This window comes from Entelurus aequoreus, linkage group LG06, assembly GCF_033978785.1.
Source record: "Entelurus aequoreus isolate RoL-2023_Sb linkage group LG06, RoL_Eaeq_v1.1, whole genome shotgun sequence".
Taxonomy (NCBI): Eukaryota; Metazoa; Chordata; class Actinopteri; order Syngnathiformes; family Syngnathidae; genus Entelurus; species Entelurus aequoreus.
In genome coordinates this window covers 73,824,327-73,841,516 of record NC_084736.1, presented here as the reverse complement: position 1 = coordinate 73,841,516, position 17,190 = coordinate 73,824,327, and the positions used below count along the sequence as shown (strand labels likewise).

At 41.4% G+C, this 17,190-nt stretch overlaps 1 protein-coding gene across 3 annotated transcripts in view; it reads right to left on the bottom strand.

Annotated features, from left to right (window-relative positions):
* Nucleotides 1-1,482: 1,482 nt before the first annotated feature.
* unc5db (unc-5 netrin receptor Db) overlaps nt 1,483-17,190 on the bottom strand; it is a 165,127-nt gene continuing 149,419 nt past the window's right edge. For 2 of the 3 annotated variants that reach the window (XM_062051502.1, XM_062051501.1), the window contains exons 16-17: nt 13,896-14,074; nt 1,486-2,339 (exon numbers count right to left, since the gene is read on the bottom strand). In XM_062051502.1, the coding sequence (XP_061907486.1) occupies nt 2,114-2,339; nt 13,896-14,074 (405 nt within the window). In that variant the 3' untranslated portion in view covers nt 1,486-2,113. Of the gene's footprint in view, nt 2,340-13,895; nt 14,075-17,190 lie in introns of all 3 variants that reach the window. The other variant, XM_062051503.1, reaches the window with a different exon arrangement.

The following is a 17,190-nucleotide window of genomic DNA, read 5'->3' as shown; positions in this document are numbered from 1 at the left end:
CTAGTCGAGAGTGTAGCCTGCCATTGCCTCGCAACTAGTCGAGAGTGTAGCCTGCCATTGCCTCGCAACTAGTCGAGAGTGTAGCCTGCCATTGCCTCGCAACTAGTCGAGAGTGTAGCCTGTCATTGCCTCGCAACTAATCAAGAGTGTAGCCTGTCATTGCCTCGCAACTAGTCGAGAGTGTAGCCTGTCATTGCCTCGCAACTAGTCGAGTATAGCCTGTCATTGCCTCACAACTAGTCGAGAGTGTGTCCTGTCATTGCCTCGCAACTAGTCGAGAGTGTAGCCTGTCATTGCCTCGCAACTAATCGAGAGTGTAGCCTGTCATTGCCTCGCAACTAGTCGAGAGTGTAGCCTGTCATTGCTTCGCAACTAGTCGAGAGTGTAGCCTGTCATTGCCTCGCAACTAGTCGAGTATAGCCTGTCATTGCCTCACAACTAGTCGAGTGTGTAGCCTGACACACCCTCCCCAATCGACTGACACAACCTCCACCATCGACTGACACACCCTCTGCCATGAACTGACACACCCTCCGCCATGGACTGACACACCTTCCGCCATCGACTGACACAACCTCCACCATGAACTGACACACCCTCCGCCATGGACTGACACACCTTCCGCCATCGACTGACACAACCTCCACCATCGACTGACACAACCTCCACCATCGACTGACACAACCTCCACCATCGACTGACACAACCTCCACCATCGACTGACAGACCCTCCCCAATCGACTGACACAACCTCCACCATCGACTGACACACCCTCCACCACCGACTGACACACCCTCCGCCATGGACTGACACACCCTCCGCCATGGACTGACACACCCTCCACCATGGACTGACACACCCTCCACCATGGACTGACACACCCTCCACCATCGACTGACACACCCTCCACCATGGACTGACACACCCTCCACCATGTACTGACACACACTCAGCCATGGACTGACACACCCTCCACCATCGACTGACACACCCTCCGCCATTGACTGACACACCCTCTGCCATCGACTCACACACCCTCCGCCATCGACTGACACAACCTCCACCGTGAACTGACACACCCTCCGCCATGTACTGACACACACTCCGCCATGGACTGACACACCCTCCACCATGGACTGACACAACCTCCACCATCGACTGACACAACCTCCACCATCTCCACCATCGACTGACACAACCTCCACCATCGACTGACAGACCCTCCCCAATCGACTGACACAACCTCCACCATCGACTGACACACCCTCCACCACCGACTGACACACCCTCCGCCATGGACTGACACACCCTCCACCATGGACTGACACACCCTCCACCATGGACTGACACACCCTCCACCATCGACTGACACACCCTCCACCATGGACTGACACACCCTCCGCCATGTACTGACACACACTCAGCCATGGACTGACACACCCTCCACCATCGACTGACACACCCTCCGCCATTGACTGACACACCCTCCGCCATCGACTGACACACCCTCCGCCATCGACTGACACACCCTCCGCCATCGACTGACACACCCTCCTCCATCGACTGGTAGCTGGCCATGGACGTAATGGGCACCCCTGGTGTAATTGGTTGCCAGAGGCAGTGATGCACTTTGTACAGTAGGAGGGAAATGAGGGTTTACTTTACACCTTGTGCCATGCTATCTTGATGGTGAAAGAAAACTGCTATCTTTAATTCCACAGCTGGACATCTCACCCCACCAGGCAATCACTTTGACTAGATGCTATGAATGAAATGTATCTTTAGCTTCATACAACAAACAGCAAGTCTAAGGTTTAAAATAAAACTAGACCTTCAGAGACAGGATTTAGGAGATTATGTTCTTCTTTTTTTTATTCACCTGGCGCATTGTCCATTCCCTCTTTCTTGACATATCATGTCTCAACTAAATTGTAAACACAAAAATAAAGTGAAGAAGGCTGTGGGTTTGTAGGTCGTTAATCTTGATTAAAATACACAGCAGGTCAAGTTTTACCTCCACCTGTTTAGATGTGTTAACTTTAAACCAAAGCATAACAATTATATGACAAATTCTTCTCAGGCTGAATATTAATACCTTGACTCCACTGCATTCTAATTGGAAAATGTACATGTTCCTCCCAGGCTATCTTTCTGTATTTGGTTGAAGTTAGTCTCATGCTCATTCTGATCCTTAGGATAACGTTTGTAATGGATATTGCCAATTTCCTCCAGGGCACTGGCAAGAGAGTGGAGGTCAGCAGTGTCCTGGTGGCGAGCTTCCCACAGGCTCAATATGACAGCCGATGGACTCCGCTGCTTTGCGAAATAACCCAGGTTTCTGTAGATGGTACACACAAAAAGTAAAGGATTAAAATGAATAATGAACAGGTATCAAATACATTAGATCAGTGGTTCTTAACCTGGGTTCGATCGAACCCTAGGGGTTCGGTGAGTCGGCCGCAGGGGTTCGGCGGAGGTCAAGACACACCCGACTCATCGTGTGAATCCAAACTTCTCCCTATCGGCGTATTACGGATACGGCCACAGCGGACTGATTTGCAGCTGTGTAATTTGATGTGAGTTTATGCACTGTGTTGGTTTTGTTGTTTGAACAAGGTGATGTTCATGCACGGTTCATTTTATCCACCAGTAAAAAAAACCTGGTAACACTTTAGTATGGGAAACATATTCACCATTAATTAGTAACATATTGGCTCTTAACTAGTCATTATTAAGTACTTATTAATGCCTTATTCGGCATGGCCTTATTATAACCCTAACCCTCTAACCCTGACCCTAACCCTAACCAAATAACTCTAAATGAAGTCTTTGTTACTTAGAATATGTTCCCCATACTAAAGTGTTACCAAAAACATATAACTTTGTCTTGAATTTGAAAAAAAAAAACATTTTATTTTTCACTAAAAAAAGGGTTCAGTGAATGCGCATATGAAACTGGTGGGGTTCGGTACCTCCAACAAGGTTAAGAACCACTGCATTAGATGCCATACGCCTTCACCATTGCTTGATTCCCCTTAGGGGCGATGGATGGCTGAGTAGCGCTTAAATAGCTGCAGTAGCTCCCACTCCCTCCCCTCTGTTGCAAGTTTTGTTGATTCTATGTAACTTGTTAACGTGTGCTATGGCTATGAGTTTTTTTCCCTTGGCCTCAGTCTGGGTATTCAGCCTTTGACTGCGATCCTGTTTCTGTCTCCCTGTAATGTTTGTCTGATCTTGAATGGGATTGTACTGAAATTCTCAATTTCCCCTTGGGGATTAATAAAGTACTTCTGATTCTGATATGGACAAAAGTATCGTAGCATTTGGCCATTACACAAATTGGAACTTAAAATGGAAGAAACATGCAGTTGGTGCCTGTATGCATCTGTAACGGAATTCATTCTTGAATTCCCATTAATTGTCGCTTCTCCTTTTTCACGGTGCAAATAATTTGTATAATTTATACTGCAGGTTATGGGATATAAAAAAAGTTATGTCAAAATACTTTAGCAGTTTATTGCTCTGGTAAAAAAAACTAACTGCAAAGATTAGAAAAAAAAATATATATATATTTTTCATTCATGCAAAGCATACAGAAAAATGGAGATAGCGTTTCTCTCTCACCGTGTACTCTGGAGCGCCAAACAGTTTGTCATTTAACCCTTGTGTGGTGTTCGGGTCTGTGGGACCCGTTTTCATTTTTTATTAAAAGAAAAATGACACAATTAATTAATTTTTCAAACCGAGACTCACTGACTTTGGGTCATTTTCTGTGAAGAACATATATCAGAATACATATTTAATGACCACACACCATACACCCCCCTACACATTTCTATTACATATAAGATGTCCGGGTCCACTGGACCCGGGGCTAATAGAAGTGTGGAAATTGATGTTCTGTGTACCACACACACACGCACACGCACACACACACACACACACACACACACACACACACACACACACACACACACACACACACACACACACACACACACACACACACACACACACACACACACACACACACACACAGCAGGCCTAGACAGGAGGAGGACAGAGTGCAGGTACACAGAACATCAGAGGGTCAAATGTGCGAGAAAATGAGAGCAGACAGTGTTGACAAACAATGTTGCAACCTTGTGTGGGAACCGCAGGTGCAGAAACACAAAAGAAGAATCCCTGTGGGATGCAGAAACTGGCAGAGAAATCTTCCGTGCAACGTTCATATTGTTGTTTCTCAGCCAGCGTTTGTGGGTCTGATGGACCCGCAACGGGTCCATCAGACCCACAAACGCTGGCTGAGTAACAACAATATGAACATTACACAAGGGTTAAAAAAACAGAAAAGAAAAATTAACACATCAGAGTGACGCCACAATTTCTCCATGAAACAAAAACCCTTACAAATATCTGGAAAAACTACTCAAGTCCAACACTGACTGATTTTGCACTTCAAATGAAGTCCCAAAGCCTTTGCTCATCTTTCTCCAATTTGCAGTTCTTCCGAATGACTCACAGTGAATCAATTTGTTCACAGCATGATAGGATCCTGTCAACATGTTACTCCTCGGTACCAACATGATCTACTCTTATTCCTGGACTTTGTGTAGTCTACAGCTCCTAAATTAAAAGATGATTATGCAAGGTATCGTAGGTCTTCAGTGGCAACATTTCTGTGAACCATCTTTTTTTGGTCCAAGTGATGCCGAAGAACCAACTTTAGCAGACCTTTTCCATTGCAGATCAATATATTACAAGTACTGCTGTTTATTTGAAAGCCATGTCAACATATGGAATCACCAGACTAGGAGGCTGTTCATTCAATTGTTTGATTTTGAAACAAAAAAAAGCATTTGAATGCAACTTTCTAGCTTTAAGAAACCCTAAAAGAAATCAAGAATATAAATTGTCAATTACGGTTTCATTTTTAGATCAAGCAGAGTGAAAACAAATATGGAATCTGTCAATTCTGAGGATAAAAATGATGGAAGCAGCCTGTATATTTTCACTTCTAACACCTGCATCAGATTAGTTATGTTCGTTGGTTTGCAGTTGAATAGGAGCGTTCAAATCTTTAACCCTTGATCAAAAAACAGACATTTTCTGCATTTTTTTAGTTAAATTTAAAGGTGAGAGTGCTGAAATTTGACCTGTCGAAGTTATTGCTGGCGTGTGAGCTGCAGGACAAATAAAGAGAGTCAACAAGAGGCATCGTTACAAGTTATTCTTCGGAGATAAATAACACAATATTAAAAGCCTACTGAAATGAATTTTTTAAATTTAAACGGGGATAGCAGATCCATTCTATGTGTCATACTTGATAATTTTGCGATATTGCCATATTTTTGCTGAAAGGATTTAGTAGAGAACATCGACGATAAAGTTTGCAACTTTTGGTCGCTGATAAAAAAAAAGCCTTGCCTGTACCGGAAGTAGCGTGACGTCACAAATTGAAAGGCTCCTCACATTTCCCCATTGTTTACACCAGCAGCGAGAGCGATTCGGACCGAGAAAGCGACGATTACCCCATTAATTTGAGCGAGGATGAAAGATTCATGGATGAGGAACGTCAGAGTGAAGGACTAGAGTGTAGTGCAGGACGTATCTTTTTTTGCTCGACCGTAACTTAGGTACAAGCTGGCTCATTGGATTCCACACTTTCTCCTTTTTCTATTGTGGATCACGGATTTGTATTTTAAACCACCTCGGATACTATATCCTCTTGAAAATGAGAGTCGAGAACGCGAAATGGACATTCACAGTGACTTTTATCTCCACGACAATACATCGGCGAAGCTCTTTAGCTACGGAGCTAACGTGATAGCATCGGGATTAAATGCAGATAGAAACAAAATAAATAAACCCCTGACTGGAAGGATAGCCAGAAAATCAACAATACTATTAAACCATGGACATGTAACTACACGGTTAATGCTTTCCAGCTTGGCGAAGCTTAACAATGCTGTTGCTAACGACACCATTGAAGCTAACTTAGCAACGGGAACTCACAGAACTATGATAAAAACATTAGCTATCCACCTACGCCAGCCAGCCCTCATCTGCTCATCAACACCCGTGCTCACCTGCGTTCCAGCGATCGACGGAGCAACGATCATAGATGCGGTCGGCGGCCCGGAGACGGAGGAAGTCAAGGTGAGGTCGGCGGCTAGCGCTTCTGCTATCCATCTCAAAGTCCTCCTGGTTGTGTTGCTGTAGTCCGCCACTATTACACCGATCCCACCTACAGCTTTCTTCTTTGCCGTCTTCATTGTTCATTAAACAAATTGCAAAAGATTCACCAACACAGATGTCCAGAATACTGTGGAATTTTGAGATGAAAACAGAGCTTTTTTGTATTGAAAAGGTGTACCAATACTTCCGGTTCAACGACTGACGTCACGCGCATACGTCATCATACATAGACGTTTTCAACCGGAAGTTTAGTGGGAAATTTAAAATTGCACTTTATAAGTTAACCCGGCCGTATTGGCATGTGTTGCAATGTTAAGATTTCATCATTGATGTATAAACTATCAGACCGCGTGGTCGGTAGGAGTGGTTTTCGGTAGGCCTTTAAAGGGGAACACTGCCTGTAAGATTTGGTAATAATTGACATTGATGTAAATGTTTCAATTAATTTAGGAATTTTCTCAAATTGACAAAGCATCATATTACAAACAGACTTAAATATAAACTATATTCACTAAAGGTTCAAACATGTATTGACATCCTATTAGGGATAATGACTGAGTTCAAATGCTAGTTTCAATTTGCAAAAGTGCATTTTTTATTTACTATTATTCAGGGAAAATGCAAAGTTCTGAGGAACTCAGTGAAGATCCAAGAAAGAGAATTGTAGATATAAACAGGTGTGGAAAATAGACATACAATTGGAAGAAGTTGTTGGAGAAATTTTCTAATCCAAGATCCTCTGTTCAAATAATTCTTTTTAGCTACATATTTGGGAAATGTCACCAATTTGCCAAGATAAGGAAGAAGACCCAAGCTGTCACCCTCCTGAAGTTTCAGAATCAATGGACTTTTAACCAAAGTAGACAGCTTGTGTCTCCTAACGGATGTTAGCAAAGTGCTGACACTTATACTTTCATGCAATTGTTATACAGATGACCATGAAATATGCAGAAGTTCAAGCCAGTTGTGGTCACTACAGGAAGTCTTGTTGATTCATCTTTCCATCCTAGTAAAAACAGTTTTTTTTTAATACATTTGGTGATGTTTATCATGTGATTGTCCTAAAGCTGAGAAGTGGCTGGAGGCGATGAGACTTGGGCCTTGTGGGCTACCCTATCATACATTTTTAACGGCGGCTTGCTCTGTCCCTAAACTAAAGATAGTTTTTTGACTCTGGGTGTATAAACTTCATTGTCATGCTGCAAATTGACGATGAGGCTCCTCACTGATAGTAATGCGTTCGGTCTGAGCTTCTCTGTGCTCCACCATTGCAAAAATAGAAGAGGTATGTGCAAGGAATTCTCATCAACATAGCCTTCACTTGTCTGTTTTTTTGTCATCTTCCAAAAAAACATTAAAAAAAACCCTCAGGGTTTTATCTGCCGGGTGCTGGATATCTCTTTCTTCCAGAAATAAATCCACTTGTATCTATTTGTCCGTTTGTTGCTTTGGTTGTAGGTCTGCCCCGTTAGCCACAACATACATTATTAGAATAAACTTCACTCACTCTTATAATCATGTATTGTTTTGAAGGAGAAGAAAGGGTCATTTATGGGACAGCCTAATCTTTTTTTGAGTATTTTATCTCATGTCATTTATTTATTGACCCAAGGTCAGTGTTGTACAACAGCATGAATTATTTTCCTCTAATCAATGTTGACACAGATTGCATATGAAGATAACAAACAAGAGAAGATCATTCATTGTAGGTCAAAAATGTGTTTTTAAATCATTCTTACTCTCATTTAAAATAAACAGAGCTGCCAGAGAAATAGTTGAGAGGAGGCTGTGGTTGTGGAACAGGGCTGAGTAGAACGACCGTTTTCCGAAATCCATTCCATTTTCATTCATAAGATTCTGAAAGGATTGATAACAATTTGTTTTGCACTTCTTAAACAAATGTAAAAGTCTCAACTAAGTGCGAAAGTGTAAATATGACAGCTTAGACAAAAGTGTGGTTTTAAAATAAGAAAGGAATCGCAAATAAAAGTCTACTTGCACCACTGCAATTAGTATTTGTCACGGTTTACTGCGCGGTTTGTTCTCCCGGGATGCAAACGGACGACTCCGGACAGGACTTGCAGGTAGGAACATGATTTAATCTTGAAACAAGACTCAAAGAGGTACAAAACAGAAAACAACCCGACGGGACAAGGTGTCGATCGCACTTGAAGCTAAGTGCTTAGCATGGGCTAGGAGGCAAGCAAAACCTAGCACTGGAATCAAGAACTAGAAAACTTACTAGCTGTGGCATGAACAAACAAATCTTACTTGACAGTAGCGTGAAACAAACAAAGAAGCCAGGACGAGTGACCGGCAAAGGCAGGCTTAAATAGTGTCTCTGATGAGCAACAGGTGAGCGTCCCGAACACAAGAGGCAGGTGAAAATAATAAGCAGCTATGGCAGTGGTTCTTAACCTGGGTTCGATCGAACCCTAGGGGTTCGGTGAGTCGGGCTCAGGGGTTCGGCGGAGGTCAAGACACACCCGACTCATCGTGTAAATAAAAACTTCTCCCTATCGGCGTATTACGGATACGGCAACAGCAGAAGTCACACTGATTTGCAGGTGTGTAATTTGTTGTGAGTTTATGCACTGTGTTGGTTTTGTTCTTTGAACAAGGTGATGTTCATGCACGGTTCATTTTGTGCACCAGTAATAAAACGTGGTAACACTTTAGTATGGGGAACATATTCACCATTAATTAGTTGCTTATTAACATGCAAATTAGTAACATATTGGCTCTTAACTAGTCATTATTAAGTACTTATTAATGCCTTATTCTGCATGGCCTTATTATAACCCTAACCCTCTAATCCTGGCCCTAACCCTCTAACCCTAACCAAATAACTCTAAATTAAGTCTTTGTTACTTAGAATATGTTCCCCTAGTGTCCAAAAAACTCTAAATTAAGTCTTTGTTACTTAGAAAATGTTCCCCACACTAAAGTGTTACCAAAAACATATAACTTTGTCTTGAATGTGAAAAAAAACCAACATTTTATTTTTCACTAAAGAAGGGTTCGGTGAATGCGCATATGAAACTGGTGGGGTTCGGTACCTCCAACAAGGTTAAGAACCACTGAGCTATGGTAACAACTCAGAGGTGCACAAACAGGAACTAAGGAAGTCCAAAACTAACAGAAAACACAAAACATAATCCGGACCACGGATCATGACAGTATTAAGGTAGTGTTTCTTCTAGTGCCAATTAATAATAACAGTAAATATCTAAGTTATTTGTCTGACACCCTTATTTTGTTAGCACAGTCAGACAGGATATGCACAGTGATTTTACTGTGAAGGCACTGAGTGTTCACTTGTTTTTTGGGGGGTTTGGGGAGAAAATGGATAGGATTGAAATCATTCAGAAAAATACATTCATCACACAGAAAAATGAACGCATATTAATATGTATTTTATTATCATTAATGATATTTTTTATGATCATAGCTCTGCCTCTGGTGCGTAACTGGTATTATTTATATTGGTAGCACAAATCTTCTCTGGCAGACTCCAGGGACATAAAGACAGATGGAACATTTGCATAACGGGCAGCAAGTAGCATAACCACACTGTGATTTTAATTATTTATTTTGGAAAGGATTCATGTTGAGAATGAGATGCAAATCAATTTTACATATCGAAGTATTTGACATTTAAATTTCAAATTGCACTAGTTGTTGATTAAGGATTCTAAGCTCCATTTTGAAATTCCACTTTGCACACTAATGAAAGCGTTTTCAATTACCGTATGCAGCGGGGGAATCTTTATTACATCGGATGTTGATTTTGTGAGCTACAAAGAACAGAACATTAATTGAAGGATAGGAATATAGCAGGGGCCATTCAACTGACGGCCGAGGGGCCAAATCCTGCAGTGACACCAGAAAAGATGCGGATGCTTTGAGTTGCCAATGAAGAGGTCTGTGTCTGGATGGAAATAACAACTGGGAATTGAGATTGTAGGGAGAATATGGAGTTCACTTTCCCACGCTAGCCACAGTTGAAGGGGGTCCTCCGGAAGATTAGGGTCGTCCCAATCACGTTTCTTTCCCCGCAGGTGCTGCACCAGGATTTTGGCTCTGGTAGTATAAGGAATGAGCAGCTCTATTGGGTCATATTGTCTGGCTAAAACCCTGTAGATGTTGCGCATTGTGGGCTGAGACCTCTCTGTGTGGCGATGACGGTAAGTAACATACTTGCCAACCTTGAGACCTCCGATTCCGGGAGGTGGGGGTTGGGGGGTGGGGTGGGGCGTGGTCGGGGGTGGGGCAGGGGCAGGGGCAGGGGCGTGGTTAGGGGCGTGGTTAAGAGGGGAGGAATATATTTACAGCTAGAATTCACCAACTCGAGTATTTCATATATATTTCATATATATATATATATATATATATATGTGTGTATGAAATACTTGACTTTCAGTGAATTCCAGCTATATATATATATATATATATATATATATATATATATATATATATATATATATATATATATATATATATATATATATATATATACACTACCGTTCAAAAGTTTGGGTTCACATTAAAATGTCCTTATTTTTCAATGAAGATAACTTTAAACTAGTCTTAACTTTAAAGAAGTACACTCTATACATTGTTAATGTGGTAAATGACTATTCTAGCTGCAAATGTCTGGTTTTTGGTGCAATATCTACATAGGTGTATAGAGGCCCATTTCCAGCAACTATCACTCCAGTGTTCTAATGGTACAATGTGTTTGCTCATTGGCTCAGAAGGCTAATTGATGATTAGAAAACCCTTGTGCAATCATGTTCACACATCTGAAAACAGTTTAGCTCGTTACAGAAGCTACAAAACTGACCTTCCTTTGAGCAGATTGAGTTTCTGGAGCATCACATTTGTGGGGTCAATTAAACGCTCAAAATGGCCAGAAAAAGAGAACTTTCATCTGAAACGCGACAGTCTATTCTTGTTCTTAGAAATGAAGGCTATTCCACAAAATTGTTTGGGTGACCCCAAACTTTTGAACGGTAGTGTATATATATATATATATATATATATATATATATATATATATATATATATATATATATATATATATATATATATACACATATATATATTTATTTGATTATACATATAAATAAAATAAATACATGAATTTCAGTGTTCCGGAGGCTATCCAGTAGATGGCAGTATTGTCCTGTTTAAGAGTGTCACAACATTGCTGTTTACGGCAGACAAACTGCTTTACGGTAGACGGAAACGTGACTGCTGTTGTTGTGTGTTGTTACCGCGCTGGGAGGACGTTAACGAAACTGCCTAACAATAAACCCACATAAGAAACCAAGAACTCGCCCTCGATCATTCTACAGTTATAACGTGATTGGGCAGGCACGCTGTTTATATCGTGGGAAAGCGGACGTGAAAACAGACTGTCGCCGCTGTCCCCACTCAGGTCCGCATGGAGCTGGAGGGGGCGTGGCCTCCAGCTCTGGCTGAATTCCGGGAGTTTTTCGGGAGAAAATTTCTTCCGGGAGGTTTTCGGGAGAGGTGCTGAATTCCGGGAGTCTCCCGGAAAATCCGGGAGGGTTGGCAAGTATGGTAAGTAATGATATCTGACGTGCAGTGCCAGTGTAGTCCCAGAGTTTGTTCTGGTGGGTCTGCTTCTTCAATTGACAGCCAGAGTGCCCCCCAAGTTCAGTTCAAAACTTGGGAGAGATTTTTTTCCCCCAGTAGATTCCTAGAAAGACTCGAGTGCTTCTGTTGTATAGAAGAACTTAGACGAGTGGAAGCAGATCCTTGCTTGGACATTGTAACCATCTAAAGGTCAGCGTCCCGTACATTTTACATAGCAGAGCTATTTTGTCCTGAAATGTGTAACTCAGATAAAAGAAAAAGCCCAAAAGCAATTGATCACTACAGACGGTGCCGGTTCTCATAATAGTGAAAAGAGAAGTCCGGTCTTTACTTTCTGAAACTTTGGCCCATAAAACAATTCCATTGAATAACCCTGGAATATAGTATAATATATAGCATTTGATCCTTTGACTTGTGCATGAAATGGGACTTTGAACTTCCATCCATTTTCTACAGCTTGTCCCTCTCGGGGGCGCCTATCCCAGCTGCATTCGGGTATACCCTGGACAAGTCACCAGCTCATCACAGGGGCCAACACAGATAGACATCACTCACATTCACACACTAGGGACCATTTAATGGAGACATTCTTGTTGGCAAGCACAGAGGTCAGATGTTTGTGTAGTTGGTCAACAGGGTAGCACACATCTCAGTAGGGATTTTGGTCCAATCCTCTTATAGATATAGATTTTTTTAATTTTCCTGAGGGAACTCTCCTGAAGGAATCAATAAAGTACTATCTCAATGGTCTCGCCCCAGCTTACATCAAAGATCTCCTGGACCAACCTACAAGCTCCAGGCTTGGTCGTTGCCTTAGATCTGACAACCAGATGACCCTGAAGGTCCCACTGTCAAACCTAGTGACAAAGGGAGACCGTGCTTTCTCAGTGATGGCACTTCGGCTATGGAATAAGCTCCCTCTGAATATCAAGTCCGCCACCACTCTGGACTCTTTTAGAGCACAGCTTAAAAACATTTTTTTTAATTTGTATTACTTTATATCAACTTGAAGTTGATATAGAGATTTCCTGTAAGCGTTAAATAATTAAAAAAAAATAATAATCTGACTCATTTTTAACATTTTAATGACCCTTTATGGTCCCCGAGACCCGTAAAGGTAAAATAAATAAAAAATCCATATATTTTGTTATGGTTTGAAAATGAAAAATATCAAAATGGCCCCCACATGCTTTAATTTTTCCGTGTGCGGCCCTCAGTGGAAAAAGTTTGGACACCCCTGATTTAAGACAACATCCATCCATCCATTTTCTACCGCTTGTCCCTTTCGGGGTCGCGGGGGGGTGCTGGAGCCTATCCCAGCTGCACTCGGGCGGAAGGCGGGGTACACCCTGGACAAGTCACCACCTCATCACAGGGCCAACACAGATAGACAACATTCACACACTAGGGACCATTTGGTGTTGCCAATCAACCTATCCCCAGGTGCATGTCTTTGGAGGTGGGAGGAAGCCGGAGTACCCGGAGGGAACCCACTCAGTCACGGGGAGAACATGCAAACTCCACACAGAAAGACCCCGAACCCAGGACCTTCGTATTGTGAGGCACACGTGCCACCGTGCTGCCCCATTTAAGACAACAAACCAGTCCAATACTATTCAAAATGACATTAGCAACTAATGTGATGGCTTCAAGTTGACAGTAAATGTATTTGTTGCCAAGCCACTGTATTGACTTGTCATGTAGCGACAGTCCAGTAGGGGTCAGTGTTTAGCTACAGTTCTCTTACAGCCACCTTCAAAGGCTGCAGCCGTTAGTCACATCAGACCCAGTGTGGAGAGAAAATCAGATAACTTGAAATACCAAAGGAATGCAAGATAACAGACTGCCTTGAAGCATCCAGTTAACAGGAGATTATAGGCTCCAAAAGTCAAGATTTTGCCAAAGAAAAATCCATTATTTGAACCTTACTGAAACAGGCTCACCTCACATGTTACAGGAAAACAAGTACATACATATATTTGGTCTACGTTTGGGTTTGCTCCACAACATTGATCAGCAGACCAGACGCCACGCATTCTCAAAAAGGGGGAAAAGTGACGGGTGGGCTCACCCATCTAAGTAGAGTTTGTGGGCCAACAGTTGCCAGTCCTTTCCCTCTGCGTTGGCAGTGTCAAACGTGGCGCAGATCCTCTGGCGGATGGATGATGGGACTCTGAAGGCCTTGGGCCCTGTCTGGGATGTGATGGTGCAGTCTGTCTCCATCCACATTGGAACCAGCTCCTTAGGAGTCTGGGGGAACACATTTGTTAGCAGCGTTAAAACAGAAGAGTTACTCACTTAACGGGTATTCTCAATAATTACTAGAGATGTCCGATAATGGCTTTTTTGCCGAAATCCGATATTGTCCAACTCTTAATTACCGATTCCGATATCAACCGATACCGATGTATACAGTCGTGGAATTAACACATTATTATGCCTAATTTTGTTGTGATGCCCCGCTGGATGCATTAAACAATGTAACAAGGTTTTCCAAAAATAAATCAACTCAAGTTATGGAAAAAAATGCCAACATGGCACTGCCATATTTATTATTGAAGTCACACAGTGCAATTATTTTTTTATTAACAGCTTGGCATTTGGGACATGCTCTCCCTGAGACCCACTACAACTATGGCAGGGGTCGGCAACCCAAAATGTTGAAAGAGCCATATTGGACCAAAAATACAAAAACAAATCTGTCCGGAGCCGCAAAAAGTTAAAAGCCATATTACATACAGATAGTATGTCATGAGATATAAATTGAATTAAGATAACTTAAAGGAAACTAAATGACCTCAAATATACCCACAAATGAGGCATAATGTAGCAATATGTACATATAGATAGCCTAAATAGCATGCTAGCATCGATTAGCTTGCAGTCATGCAGTGACCAAATATGTCTGATTAGCACTCCACACACGTCAATAACATCAACAAAACTCACCTTTGTGCCTTCACGCACAACGTTAAAAGTTTGGTGGACAAAAAGAGACAGAAAAAGAAGTGGCATAAAACACGTCCTAGAAAGTCGGAGAAAGTTGTACATGTAAACAAACTACGGTGAGTTCAAGGACCGCCAAAATTAGTAGGACAAAACGTTGCTCGCCAAATACTCGAATCAGTGAAGCATGCTTAATATAAACAGTCTGATTTATAACAATTAGGGGGGTTTGTGTCATGTTTGTCCTCCTACAGAAACCACATTAAAACAAAAAATATATTTTTTTACCCTCATCTTTTTCAATTTTTCATACATTTAGGAAAAAGCTCCAGAGAGCCACTAGGGCGGCGCTAAAGAGCCGTAGAGCCGCGGGTTGCCGACCCCTGAACTATGGGAAGTACTATACTTTCACTTTCACAAAGTGCATTATTTTTTTATTTTTTTTAAACATGCCTGAAAACAACAGCTACTAAAACAATGAAGGCACACAGCTTCAGTCCAGAGTATACTAGAGTCATAAAGTAAACAATAACATAGTCCTCCTTTAGTGCGAGACTGCCTGGCATACTGTATAATAGGAAATTATAAACAGGGCTCAATCTAGCGTATTTGTATGAGTAACACAAATGTGCTGCAAGCTAGTGGTGAGTGCTTGATGTTTGTAACTCAGTTACCGTTACTACATGATGCGTTACTGCGCTATTTTACGTGATTTTTTATGTAGTATCGGCTAGAAACTGAGAAGATCTGAGTGTGTTTTATTGGAGCGCCGCAGAAGAGGCGCTGATTTTATTTCATAATTCCTTGAGAGAAAAAAAATGCCTGGTTAGGCTTTTTCCTGAGGGAACTCTCCTGAAGGAATCAATAAAGTACTATCTATCTATTTGTGTATGTAGTGTGTGCCTTCCTTGGTTTACAGCTATGTTGTTATCATGCTGTTTGTTACTTTTGTATATTATGTTGCAGCTATTCAAAATAGTTTTGTCAATTTGTTCTGGCCTGAAAAAAATTGGCCCTTTGAAACATACACTACCGTTCAAAAGTTTGGGGTCACATGGAAATGTCCTTATTTTTGAAGGAAAAGCACTGTACTTTTCAATGAAGATAACTTTAAACTAGTCTTAACTTTAAAGAAATACACTCTATACATTGCTAATGTGGTAAATGACTATTCTAGCTGCAAATGTCTGGTTTTTGGTGCAATATCTACATAGGTGTATAGAGGCCCATTTCCAGCAACTATCACTCCAGTGTTCTAATGGTACAATGTGTTTGCTCGTTGGCTCAGAAGGCTAATTGATGATTAGAAAACCCTTGTGCAATCATGTTCACACATCTGAAAACAGTTTAGCTCGTTACAGAAGCTACAAAACTGACCTTCCTTTGAGCAGATTGAGTTTCTGGAGCATCACATTTGTGGGGTCAATTAAACGCTCAAAATGGCCAGAAAAAGAGAACTTTCATCTGAAACTCGACAGTCTATTCTTGTTCTTAGAAATGAAGGCTATTCCACAAAATTGTTTGGGTGACCCCAAACTTTTGAACGGTAGTGTATCTTTGTCTTTGTGTGTTGTATGTAGAGCACATTGCTTAGCAGAGTTCAGTGATGCAAATGCATGTCAAGTTGATCAACAGATTGTATTATTCTCCAGTGCAATAACAGTACTGAAATGAAGGCTTAAAGGGCATTAAAGGGGGCCTTAAAAATTTTATAAAATAAAATAAAATATATATAAGCAACTAAATAGTTACTTTTCACAGGAACGCATTACTTTTTGTGTGTAAGTAACCGAGTTACTTTTGAAATAAAGTAACAAGTAACTGTAACTAGTTACTGGTTTTCAGTAACTAACCCAACACTGCCAAACCATATGATGCCACACCACAGTCACTTCTACATTGATCAGTCACTGCGGGCAAATTCTAATTACGGGTTCTAATTATTTAAACTATGATATTATTTTGGAGAAAAGCTGGACTATTCCATCAAGCTCCAAAACCTGCCGTGTTGACGTTTGCCTTCACGTCTGAGGAAGTAATCGTCCACATGGGGATGATAAAAGCTTGTAGTTGTCCAAGGAGAAGAATGCAAGTGAAAGAGACTGGTGAGCGTCACTCTCCCAAGATGCTCTTGAATAAGGATGTTCAAACTCCGAGCTGCTCCAGTGGAGCTGCTTATCTGCTGACAGAAAACGGTTCTTATTCCAGGCAGCTCCCTGGGTGCATGTAAATGTGAAACTGCCAACTTGTCTCTGCAAATAGTAGTAGATACTCTTGTTGCTCTTGTTTTGTTCTGTATATTGTACAGTATTTTGTATATTGTTTTGTATATTGTACAGGATTGCTTATTGTTTTTATTTGATAATAGTCTGTTTATTTCAATTCTTATTTTTTTAAATCTTTATTACTACTTGTGTGAT